Genomic DNA, 12,630 nt, shown 5'->3' on the forward strand with positions numbered 1-12,630 from the left:
ATGGGGCCCCAGTCAGCTGTTCCCTCCCCACGGACCCCGGCATCTGTGTGGCTTCACTCGGAGGGAGTGTGGATGGAGCCGGGCTGTAGGCCGCGTCTGGCAGGAGGAGGGAGGATCCAGGGAGACTGTGGGGAAGGAGCTAAGGGGAGGCGCCTGGCAGCTGAGCAGTCGGGTGCACCTGCAGGGTGTGGGCACTGTGGAGAAGGGGGTGGCCGGATGCTGTCCACGGTGGTCTCCGGACGCGGCCAAGTTTGGTTAAAGGGGTGCAGGAGCGGAGGCAGAAGTGGCTTGGCCGTGTTTGACCTGGCGAAGGTGGGTGGTGGTGGGGTACAGGACATTGGGGTTGGGGTTGGCCAGACAGCGTGACCTGGGCTTGGTTTCCGTCGAGTTGGCTGGGAGGCCAGGTGCGCATCAGGGAGGCCGGCTAAGGCGCAGGGACAGAGGGGAACTGTAGAGTCACTTTGGGCTGCAGTTACGCGTGTCCAGCGCCAGACTGGCGGCCCCACGAGTGGGTAACCTGCAGGGGCATGGCTCTTGCATCTGGGATGCACACTTGGGCTGAACTGCTGGGTCAGCCGAGCCTCAGCCCCCAAGAGCCCCTTGGCCGGCGGCACTTTGGACAAATGCACAACCAGGCGGTGGCCCTGGAGGCCTGGCACTGGGAGGCCCTGGCCACAGCCACAGGGGGTGAGCTGGCAGGTGTTGAACAGCTGCCGCCCCCCGGGGAGGATCACAGGAGGACGGGTAGGGAGGCACCGTAGACGGACTAAAGGGGTTTGTGTCGTAAGAGGCCATCTGGATTTTCTCTAAACAATCAATCACTTGGTGCCGGATGGCCAGTACCATCAAGGTTAGCTTCTAAAGGGCAAGAAAAGTGGATAAAACGCAAGGCACATGGCTGGGCGCTTTGGACACTGGTGGCCAGTCTAAGTACTGTGCCGGGACCTGCCCCCGGGAACCAGAGTGAGCATGCTCCCCTGTGGTGGGAGGTGGGCTCTGCCGGTCCTTCCTGTGGGCTGGCCGTCTCTCTGTCCACATCCTGGCAGGTATTCCCGCAGGCATAGTGGGTCCTGGGAGTGGTCAGTATAAAGAGCCTGTGAGCCACTGGGCCGGCCGGGGGTGGTCTCCAGCTGGCGGCTCCCCTGTATCCTGCGATCTGCCCTTTAACCTCGGGCAAACCCCCTGACGTCCGTGCCCTCTGTTTCTCCACACCCAGGCTTCTCCAAGGCTCTTGGCAAGTGTTTGTAATAAAAACGAAGGTCAACTTTTAAACACAGAAGGACACATTTTAAAAACTATGCTAAGAAAGGGCTCTTTTTTAAAGTCTCTTTTTCCTTTTTTTTTTTTTAACCAGTGAAACCAAAACAGCCCCAAACTACCTCCCCATCCCCCCCACACAACAGCCAAGAAAGCTCTCCCAGATCAAAAAGCCAATTTCAGATGTTTCAAGACCAGACTACTTGACAGTATTCTTTTAAAATGGATTAAGAGCAACAAGGAGTTTTTACCGAGCTGCTCCCCTCACCCAGACCCCCTTCCCTGCAGATGCAGAAACTGGTGCGGGCCGCGAGAGAGGGCACCAAGGATGGGCTGGAGAAGACAAAGGCCGCCGTGAAGCGGGGACGCTCCTTCATCAGGACCAAATCCTTCATCTCTGCGGGTGCGTTTCCTTACTGGGTCCCCTCCGGGTGGGCAAGGGGTGGGGGAACTCTCTCCCCGCAGCAGAAAGTGGGGGCATTCTCCCAGGTGGTAGATTTCGCCACCTCCCAACCGGCTCCTCCCAGCAGTCGGGTGATGGGGGTCCCTCACTCTCACTCCCGGAGCCCCTGGGTTCTCAGCATGGTCATTCATCACAGAACATGATCACAGGGATTCCTTCACTGTGCTGGGACCCCTGGGCGTGTTTCCTGCCCCTTCCGGACTGCGGCGGAGCAGAGAGGCTCGGATCAGGATCCTGTGTGCTGTTTTTTTTAAAGCTCCTCACAGTTTTCTGAATTAGATAATCTCAATATTACCTGAAAATTCCCATGCTTTTCTGGTTTCTAGCCATTCTGTGGATTCTTTAGCTTACTTAGCTGCATCTAAGTTCTTAGAAATTAGTTTTGGTCTAAAATTTTTGATCTGGGGGGAGTTGTGCTTTTTCAGAGTTCTAATGAGAAAGGCAGAAAGTCAGGAGGTTACTGAGTCTCCCTTCGTTTTTGTCTGTGGAGTGTTGGTTCTGAGTAACTCAGAACTGCCTTTATTTGCTTCTGATTTTGGTTATGTTATAGATTCAGAAACTGAAATATGTGTTTCTACTCTGCCTTCTAGGTGTTCAAATGACACCTCTGCCTTTTTGAAGTTAGATTTCAAGTACCAAAAACTTCAAATATCAACAAACTCTGTGTTCCCCTTGTAGGAGGGGCTATTTTCTGGGTTTGTTAAAGCTTCACTTGACTCATCGCTGGGTGGGAAGGCCGCTTGGGGCTGAGGTGTCTGCCAAGGGCACCCCTCTGACGGCAGCTTTACTGCCCTGCAGTGTTATAAACGCCCCATTTCAACATCAGACTAGCACGCTCTGTCTTCCTTTAAGACCACAGATCCTGTCTTGAAGAGGAGCAGAACGTGTTCATCGACGTGGACTGCAAGCACCCCGAAGCCATCCTCACCCCGATGCCGGAAGGCTTGTCTCAGCAGCAGGTAGGGCGTGGGGCGGGGCTGGCACGGCAGGGCTGCGCTGACCTCTCCGTCCGCCTGGCCTCTGGCCTCGCTGTCCTTAAATACGTTAGGTATCCCCGCTGTGTGATTGTGAGCACGCGTGGAAGATCTGCTTCTTTGTGAGAGTCACTTATGCTCGTTCATGTTGACGGCCAAGAGACCAGGTGTGAGTGTGTGAAGCGTCTATGCAATGGTGGTTAGAATACAGATTTCCAGTAACTCATGAACTTAGCCAAATGTAAACGAATTCTTAATCTCTGAATATCGGTAGCAGAGGGGGAAAAACTCAGTGGTTTCCATTTGACTATGTTTGGGTGAAAGGGGAGGAAGGCATGGAGGGCGAGGGCATACCCGAGAGCCAGGGGCCTTCGGGAGAAGGGTTGCTGGTCCTGGGGGGATGTAATTTGAGTCTTCCCACGTGGGCTGCATGTTGCAGTTCATGGACGCTGAGAGAGATGACCGACAACGTAGGTAGATGACAAAGCTGGACAGACGTAAGTGGGCAGGTAGGTGATGGTCGATATAGATGCACGCATCGTACACATGACACGCACGCATGCGTGTGGCGTGCAGACCATGAAAACCCTCCGCGGTCAGTTCAGAGTCCGACAGGAAAGATGGCGAGCTGCCGCGAGGAGACCGTCAGCGACCGTCAGGGTGAGGGCGGGGCCGAGGCGAACGGGCTTGCGCTCGGGAGGCCGTGTGTGAGTGCGTGGGGAGGCCGTGCGTGAGTGCGTGAGGAGGCCGTGCGTGAGTGCATGAGGAGGCCGTGCGTGAGGAGGCTGTGTGCAGGAAGGCGCGTAGGGAAGGCATTCGTGAGGAGGGCTTGCGTGAAAAGGGGAGGGCTAGGAGGCCGTGCGTGAGGAAGGCAGCCCCGGGACAACGCCCCGTCAGCCGTGCATGGATCTTGGGAAGCCTGAAGTCTGGGGACAGGCCCCGGGCGTGCTGTCCACATGCCAGGGTTGACTGAGGGGTGTCCTAACCTGCGGGGGCCCTGCAATCGGGGCAGATTTGGGGTTTTATCTTTATTTTCCAGTTGTTTTGATACCAATTCCAGGCCCTTTGACCTGATACATCAGAGTCATCTCAGCACTTAAGCAGAGTATTTAACACCTGGGTTCAGTTCAGTTCAGTCACTCAGTCATGTCTGACTCTGTGACCCTATGAACCACAGCACGCCAGGCTTCCCTGTCCACCAACTCCCGGACCACCCAAACCCATGTCCATTGAGTCGGTGATGCCATCCAACCATCTCATCCTCTGTCGTCCCCTTCCCCTCCTGCCCTCAATCTTTCCCAGCATCAGGGTCTTTTCAAATGAGTCAGCTCTTCACATCAGGTGGCCAAAGTATTGGAGTTTCAGCTTCAACATCAGTCCTTCCAATGAACACCCAGGACTGATCTCCTTTAGGATGGCCTGGTTGGATCTCCTTGCAGTCCAAGGGACTCTCAAGAGTCTTCTCCAGCACCACAGTTCAAAAGCATCAATTCTTCGGCACTCAGCTTTCTTTATAGTCCAACTCGCACATCCATACATGACCACTGGAAAAACCATAGCCTTGACTAGACGGACCTTTGTTGACAAAATAACGTCTCTGCTTTTGAATATGCTGTCTAGGTTGGTTATAACTTTCCTTCCAAGAAGTAAGTGCCTTTTAATTTCATGGCTGCAGTCACCATCTGCTGTGTTAGATCCCCCCAAATTCCCAGATATTCTGACTCCAGACTTGAGACATTGTCTGGAACTCTGAATCTGACCCTCTATAGTTTGGGGGGAGGATCCAGAGCGAGGGGTCTGTGGGCTCATAGACACATCTGTATGTACTTTGAAGCATCCGCCCTTTAAACATGTCACTTTGTTCCTCAGGTGTCCCTCAGGGTTGATTTTTGCCTCCATCTCGTGAAGGAGCAGCCCCTCCTGTGAGGAAAGCAGTCACGCTGACGCAGCCAGGGGCGGCTCCTGCCACCAGGTGGCGCCGCGGTTCCTGGGACGAGCCTCCCACTGCGCCGCTGGGGGCGGGGAAGAGCAACCTTGCTGTGCTTTTTACCCTCTATTTCCCGTTTACTGGCAAAACCAACTTTCCAAACTGGGTGTCAGCTGGACAGAAGTGCCAAGTGTCGTCCTGGTCTCCAGCAGGCACCTTGGGGCCAGAAGCTTGTGCTTGCGTGCCCTCGGGTCGTGGGAACAAACCCCAAAGTGATGTCACTACTTCAAGTGCAGGCCTCAGATCTGAGGGAGTGGGGGCTGCTCCTGAAACGACCTTGGTGATTCACTCCTTGTGCTTCTAGCCTTGGAGGCTTTGAATGGCCTCAGAACAAAACAGATCTATACTTCCACCTTCCAAGGGCTTTTAAAAAAAACTTTGGAATAATGATTTTAGATAAGTGTTGCTAATACCATTTTTGGGGGGAAGACTGGAAAGTTTTTTTTTTTTTCTGAACTTAATATGTACACGAAGTATACATTAACCCCGTGTAGCTCCATGCTGGGCATGCAGAACACACACAGTCAGTTTATTCTTGTTGTATGAGTGAATGAAATTGTTATTAAAGCCATGATTTTGCTGTGTTGCTCCAGTTGTGGTTTATAATCTGTTGTTTTTAAAAAACAACAGAATTGTAGTGATGGGAAAGTATGTCTTATGCCATCATGGTAGATTGTTAACATAATATATTTTAAGGCCTTGGGAGGTTTCACTTACGTACTGTTTTGAACACAGAGAAACTTCATCAATAAGCCTCAACAGAAGTTAAATCTGTTTGCTGTGTTTTCCGAGGCAGTTTTTAACCATTGTGTTTTCAAACTCCCAACAGGTCGTAAGAAGGTACATTCTGGGCTTGATCGTTGACAGCGAGAAAAACTATGTGGATGCTCTTAAGAGGATATTGGAGGTACCCAAATATCACGCTGTTTTGTCTTTTATGAATTATAAAATACTCAAATTTGCAAAGTTCTTAAAAGACTCTGAGAGTTGTGTCTATGCATTGACATTCAAGAGTCATGCGGTTTATTTGGACACACATGTAATTATAAGGGCGAGCTTCTCTGTGTTCCTTGTTGAACCTGAGAAAAGCCTGGGCCGTGCTTGTTGGTCTCTGCCTCAGCAATATGAGAAGCCGCTGTGGGAGATGGAGCCCAAGGTGCTGAGCGAGAGGAAGCTGAGGACCGTCTTCTTCCGGGTCAAGGAGGTGCTGCAGTGCCACTGCCTGCTCCAGATCGCGCTGGCTGGCCGCGTGGCTGAGTGGGACTCAGTGGAGATGATCGGAGACGTCTTCGTGGCCTCGGTAACGGGGCTGGTGCACTCGGAGGGTCTGCAGGGCTCCCTTGGGCTCCAGGGCCCCCTCCCTTCTTCCTCGGGTGGGTCTCCTGTTGGTGCGAGCCCGGCTGACCCTGGCTGACCCCGGACGGACACCGCAGACCTCCCGTTGAAGCCCGTCGGCGGTCAGGAGGCTCTGTGCACCTACCTGTGTGCACCTGGGGAAGGATGTGGAGACATCCAGAGGCTCAGGTGCCCCGATCTGTCTCAGACCACACAGTGGCATCTCCATGGGACGGTCAGGTCAGGAACCCAGGACATCCGCACACTGAGGCACCCAACCTTCTGTCCACAGAGTGCCGGTCAGCAGCAGTTTAAAGGAGGATGTCTGTACTTGTCATCATTATATGACTGTAGTCAGGAACTTTCTTAACTGACAGCCAAACTGCCATGGCTTTGAGCTAGGAAGCACTGAAGTGCCCTGGGGTCAGCAGAGTAAGAACCACAGGCTCCTGACAAGTCTGCTTAAAGAAAAAAAAAATCACACTTAGTCATAATGAAGTTTAGTCCCTGAAAAGAGCACAGTGACAGAGAGGTTGTTGTTCGTGCAGGTTTCGGTCTTTCATCCTAAGCTTGGCAGGGAGGCAGTGAACCCTCCATTATTTTCATTTCTCGATTTTCTCTTGTATTACAGTTTTCTAAATCCATGGTGCTGGATGCTTATAGTGAATATGTGAATAATTTCAGCACAGCTGTGGCAATCCTTAAGAAAACGTGTGCTACAAAACCTGCTTTCCTTGAATTTTTAAAGGTAAACACTTGAAAATTTTTTTGTGTTTTTTAACATCCTTTTGGCCACCTGATGCAAAGAGCTGACTCACTGGAAAAGACCCTGATGCTGGGAAAGATTGAGGGCAGGAGGAGAAGGGGACGACAGAGGATGAGATGGTTGGATGGCATCACCGACTCGATGGACATGGGTTTGGGTGGACTCCGGGAGTTGGTGATGGACAGGGAGGCCTGGTGTGCTGCGGTTCATGGGGTCGCAAAAAGTCGGAAACCACTGAGTGACTGGACTGAACTGAACTGATAACAGGTTCAATGCCTAGTACTTTGTAGTGAGATTTTACCAAATTTCCCCTCTAAACGTATAATGTTATTTATTGTAATGATTTTAGCACCAATGGGGCCCTCGGTATTGGATCAGTACCAGAAATAAAGATGAATTTTTAGTGGTAAAGTAGCTTCTTGAAAACCAACTTTGTTTGGACATCCTTAGAAGGATGTAGCCAGATGGGTCTAGGCAGAGAGTGGACACCAGACCCCAGACCCAGGGGCCGGCTGCCTGCTGCTGGTGACCTCAGGGTCAGGCTCTGGGATCTGGTTGGAGGGCCCCTTGGTCTCCAGGGCAGGCAGGGAGCAGATCCTCTGAAGATGAGCCCCACAGTGCTGGAGGGGCTCCGGGGTCTGCCCCTCCTCTGACCCCGGGGTGCACCCCACCCTGCTGGGAGTGGCTGTGGGAAGCCATGGAGGTCCCTGGTGGGCGCTGCGGGTGGTGTGCGCTCCTCCCTGGGGCTGCGTCCTGCAGGCGGGTGGGTAGGGGGGCGGCGTGGTCTGAGCTGGGGTGACGGGCCTTGTCCCCGCAGCAGTGTCAGGAGTCCAGCCCTGACCGCGTCACACTGCACAGCCTGATGACGAAGCCCATCCAGAGGTTCCCGCAGTTCATCCTGCTGCTCCAGGTGAGGCTCCCGCTGCCCCTCTGGGTCCTCGTGTGCATGGCAGGCTCCCAGCCCCGGTCCATCCTCCCGGGTGGCTTATGTCAGGGCGGGCCTGGGGCGGGGCGGTGGGACGGGGTAGGGAGGGCAGTCTGCGAGGTCGCCAAGGTGACAGCGCCCGGCTCGTACATGGCCCTCTCCGAACCTGACTCAGAGTCTGGAGCTGGGCACCTAGGTGCAGGAGGTGACCGCACTGTGCCCCCACAGGGCCCTCCCTGTGCCCCCGAGGCAGACGGCACTCAAAGCCCAGTACTAGGACACACACCTGGGAAGGAGATCCCGAGCGTCTGTGGGTCCCCTTGCCACGCTCTCGCTGAGACCTGCAGCCTGACCGTTACCAGGGCAGAAGTTTCTGAGGTCCCGGCGAGCCGGCCATGGGGTCCTTCCCTGGAAACGCAATCTTGTTTCCCTTCCCACCCCCGATTAATGAGTCAATTTTGTGTTTGCAAAAGGAGCTTCGAATGTTCAGCCAAAGCATGATTCACTGAGTTGGTTGTCCTTTCCCAGGGCTTATTTTATTCCCCAGAAGCAGCAGTGCCAGAACCCTCCTCCCCCCAGCCCATGCTGGAGCCGCGCGATGAGGGGGCGGGTGTGCCTGGTGACCATCTGCCCCCAACCCGGCCTCACGTGTCAGCTTCCCCCTGCCTTGTGTTTCCTGAAGGACATGCTGAAGAACACACCCCGGGGACACCCCGACCGGCTGCCCCTCCAGATGGCGCTGACGGAGCTCGAGACGCTAGCGGAGAAGCTGAACGAGAGGAAGAGAGACGCAGACCAGCGCTGTGAAATCAAACAGATAGCAAAAGCCATCAACGAGCGGTACCTGAACAAGGTGGACGCTTTTCCTCTCTGTAGGCTGTTTCCGCTTGTGCTAATGAGCTGTGGCTCTCTGAGCCACTTATTATTAATCCCCCGGGACCTTGGTGGCGAGTCTCTCTGGGCCCAGAGCTGCTGACCAAGGTCCAAGGAGAGCCTCTAGGTCACAGACCCTGGAAAGTGTACACAAGGCCCATGTGGTCCGAGCACTTTTCCTGGAAAGCGGCTCCTAGGCTGACCAGGTCCTCAGATGGACCCAGGGCCCAGGGAGGGTTAAGAGTCACTCTTCTAGCTGAATTTTACTTTCAAAATGCAGCGTTCCCTCTTAGTCCTGCTTGAAGCATGGACGTTCACAGACGCATAGGCAGTCACACGTGGTCTTACCTGTCCCGTCCATGCAGGACCAAGCTACATATGTCACGAAGAAGGGACGCAGAACAGCTTCGTGTTTACAAGGTCGTGTTCCTGCCACGATAATCCGGTTTCACGTAGGCTGTGCCATTTTTATTTGAAGCTCTTGTTCACAGGAAGCAGTTACTGGATACGAGCCGTGTTGAAGAATTATGTATAACAGTCTCTGTTGCTGAAAGTCACCTTTGTTTCTGTCAGCAGGGGTCCTTTCCTACCGGATACTGACACCTAATAATTTAACTGAAAGCACTTTATGATCATACATTTTAAGCTCAGGTTTTCTCTGAGTCTCCAAAGGGTTTGTATAGGAATTTTTATAAGCAGAAAGTAGCATTCACAGATGTTCTCAGGAGGGTTCGTGTTGTTTAAAGTCCTGCTTCCCCATGGTACCAGAATGTGTGGGAACCCAGGGCAGCCGGCGTGCTCTGAGGGCGGTGTCACTGATGGATGGGTCAGTGACATGCAGCTTCATCCCCGTGAGGTTGGCTAGCCGGGGTGGGTGTCTGGCCCAGGGATTCCTGGTTTCCTGCCAGGCTAAAGCGCTAAAATAAGTCTGCCTCTGGCATGAGTTAAGTCATTTTACCAGTGAATATTAAGCACCTTTCCTTTGGAAACCAAGAGTGTCTTATTTGGCTCAGACAAGTAAAACATGGCCAACCACGAGCAGTCAGGATGTTACGTCACTACGATATCCTTTGGGAGAAATAAAAGCAGAGAATAAAGACTCCCACAGACTTTCCAGGTCGAGACGGTGTCTTGAGTAAAGGAAAGGTGGGGGTGACCGTCCCTGAAGACGAGTGTGTATTCTGAGGAGTCATTGGAAGAGAAGGGTTGCAGTGAATGACACGGGAAAATAAGTGAGCCTTCTGTGGCTGAGTCAGCATATCTTAGCTGGAGAAACTGCTCGAGGAAGGAAGTTAGATTCCTGCCACTGTTTAGATTCATTTTAAAAAATTGCAAGACTTCTCTGGTGGTCCAGTGGTTGAGATTCCGCCTTCTAATGTGGGTGGAGTGGGTTCAATCCCTGGTCAGGGAGAGAAGATCCCACATGCCGCAGGGTACAGCCAAACGTTAAATAAATCAGTTAAAAAACAGAATAGCATGGTTTTAAGGGAAAAGAAAAATGTTTTTTAAAAGAGCCACTTTCTGAGCTCTGTGCTATACATGCACAAAGTGTGGTTGGAAACAGGGTTTCTCTGTAAAGAAAAGAGGATCTATAAAACTTGGACACTATCTGCTCATGTCTCTCATGAGGCTTCTTTCTCATCTTTTCTCTTTTCCTTGATGGACTGTGAATACCTAGCTCCTAAGCAGCGGCAGTCGCTACCTCATCCGCTCTGACGACGTGATAGAGACCGTCTACAACGACCGGGGGGAGATCATGAAAACCAAGGAGCGCCGGCTCTTCATGCTGAACGACGTGCTCATGTGCGCCACGGTCAGCACCCGGTGAGTGGACGGCCAGGGTCAGCCCGTGCGAGCTCTGTGGGCACAGGTGGAGTGGGTGGCGTGTCCCCTTCCCACAGACACTGTGTACAGAGCTCACCTGGTGAGCATGTCGGGGGGCTCTCCGTGGCGTCTCCCGGGAAGAGAAGCCTGGAGACATGTCCCCGTGGTTTTTGCTGAAAACAGGGCTCCCAGTTCTCGCAGCGCCTCGCACGACGGCGGCGCGGTGACGTCGGGCCAGAGGTACCTACTAAAGTGGAGTGTCCCGCTTGGGCAGGCGGAGGTGGTCGAGTACGGTGGCGGCGACGGTGCGGCAGAGGGCGGCCGCTGTCCCACGGGCCCAGCGCCCGAGAGCCTGCTGGCAGCCAGCACCAAGCCCCGTGAGTGACGCTTCCAGGGCTGAGGCGGGAGGTGTGGGTGGCGCGGTTCTTACGGGGGACGTGGGGGGAGCGTGGACACACGCCAGTTGGCGGCTCTTCTCTGAGTGGTCCCCTTTCGGGGTTGAGAGTGGGGGCCTGCCCTTGGGATGTCATCACATCCTGAACTGTGCCCCCCACCAGAAGCCAGGATAGGGCCCTGCTCTCTGCAGAGGGCATGTCGTGTGGCTGCAGAGAGTCCCAGCGGGCGTGGGCTGGGCTGTGGGCTCAGGTCTCTGCCCCGTGTCTTTCCGTCTCCATGGGGGTCATGCCTGCCTGTGCCCCTCACAGAGGACTCGGGGAAGGGCCCGGCACTGGGTGGTGCTCAGCAGTCCTGCACACGGTGACTGTTAGGAAAGGGTCTGCGGACCCTAGAATTTGAACTTGGTGTCATAGTGGTAGTCATTACTTTCATCTTCTGCTTTTTTTTTTTTTTTTAGTCTAAGTTAAAACCCGGCTAAATTGTACTCACTGGCCTCAGCCCCTGAATTGTGGAGTACTTAAAGTACAGTGAAGGGGGACGTCCCATCAATTGTTTTGAAAGGTGTAGCTTTTCCGAGTGAGCACACACGTTCACTTGGGCCTAGGGGGACAGGAAACAGTGCCTGCTGGGTCCCCACTGACGTGGGGCCTGCTCACTGCTTGCTCTTCTTCGCCTGATGCTAAGAGTCACGCGTCTGGTGACCTCCTTGAGGAGCGAGCTCCGTGAGCATGTGCTCCTAGACTCCTGAATTGCTGATGAAAACTCATGGTGCTGTTTAAACAGTGTGCGTACCGTCTCAAGTAATAGCCAGAATACCAGACTTTATCACAGGTTTTCCTAAGAGGGACCAGCTGAGGAGTAGGGGGGAGCGAGGGAGAAATAGTCTCCAAATTGACTCGATTACTAACATTTTCACTTAATAAAGAGCAACATGAAGATGTGAAAGTTCTTAAAACTTTAGTTAAATGACTTGGAAGGATAGCAGATCCTATTACGTCTTGTTTTTGTGAACAAAAATAACGTTTCCGTGCCTATTACCATGGAAGCAAGCCCAAGATGTGTTTGTGATCACGATCACCTCATTGTGTTAGATCTCCAGGGATGCCTTCGATCCATGAAATAGATGGTGTTTTCCTGGGAACACTGCGTTCTCTTGTTCATCTTCTAATTTATGGTTCACATTGAGCCAGCTTAGAATAGGAGTCAAGTCAGCAGGTTAAAAAGCAAAACGCAGGATGACTTGATTTTTTAAGTATTACAAGCAAAAACCCAGGCTAGGTTCACTGCTGCACTTGAGCCCTCGATGATACCAGGAACTTCCCACCTGCCCCAGCAAATCAGGCACGCAGTTCTCACTGTCCATCAGGAGACGGTGCGTCACTTTGCAGACAACACCTTTGCTTTCATTCTGAATTTAGGGTTGTCCAGCTGCTCAGCTCTGGCCTTACAACGGCAGTCCTGCCAAGTCTTTAATAGGACCGAGACCACTGAGTGGCCCCCAGATAGACCCTGGGACCGAGAAGTTGCCATGGAGATGGGCCCCTAGATCCATCCCCATCCAATGGGCCTCTTCCTCTTACGGTTTCAATTACACACATGGTTGGACGCTGGAGAACAAAGCCTAAGGTCGGAAAAGGAAAACACCTTTTCGTTGCTGATAAGGTAGTAAAATACTTCCTCTTGGAACAGAGGCGAGCAGGGTGACCCTGACTGCTGATGCTGAGGGAATGCCGGCCTCTCGGGGAGAAAGGTTAACCCGCGTGTCCTCAGCGGGCCTGTGTGACGCGTGGGTGGTGACGGCGGGCCTCTGACTGCAGGAGAAAGGTTAAC

The 12,630-nt window shown here is 53.2% G+C and overlaps 1 protein-coding gene and 1 long non-coding RNA gene across 4 annotated transcripts in view; one reads left to right on the forward strand and one right to left on the reverse strand.

The window, feature by feature from the left end:
- The window catches only part of ARHGEF10 (Rho guanine nucleotide exchange factor 10), a 61,733-nt gene that overhangs the window by 27,495 nt on the left and 21,608 nt on the right, over positions 1-12,630 (forward strand). For 2 of the 3 annotated variants that reach the window (XM_019953372.2, XM_019953375.2), the window contains 9 exons: positions 1,546-1,660; positions 2,573-2,679; positions 5,511-5,588; positions 5,802-5,981; positions 6,648-6,764; positions 7,600-7,692; positions 8,390-8,560; positions 10,259-10,404; positions 10,588-10,781. In XM_019953372.2, coding sequence (XP_019808931.2) covers positions 1,546-1,660; positions 2,573-2,679; positions 5,511-5,588; positions 5,802-5,981; positions 6,648-6,764; positions 7,600-7,692; positions 8,390-8,560; positions 10,259-10,404; positions 10,588-10,781 — 1,201 coding nt within the window. The remainder of the gene's footprint in view (positions 1-1,545; positions 1,661-2,572; positions 2,680-5,510; positions 5,589-5,801; positions 5,982-6,647; positions 6,765-7,599; positions 7,693-8,389; positions 8,561-10,258; positions 10,405-10,587; positions 10,782-12,630) is intronic. The other variant, XM_019953374.2, reaches the window with a different exon arrangement.
- On the reverse strand, positions 5,682-8,788 carry LOC139180233 (uncharacterized). Its single transcript, XR_011564570.1, has 2 exons — positions 8,552-8,788; positions 5,682-6,474 (listed from the first exon to the last, which is right to left on the reverse strand). It is a non-coding gene; the product is annotated as an uncharacterized lncRNA (long non-coding RNA).

The sequence above is a fragment of the Bos indicus genome, chromosome 27 (assembly GCF_029378745.1).
Source record: "Bos indicus isolate NIAB-ARS_2022 breed Sahiwal x Tharparkar chromosome 27, NIAB-ARS_B.indTharparkar_mat_pri_1.0, whole genome shotgun sequence".
Taxonomy (NCBI): Eukaryota; Metazoa; Chordata; class Mammalia; order Artiodactyla; family Bovidae; genus Bos; species Bos indicus.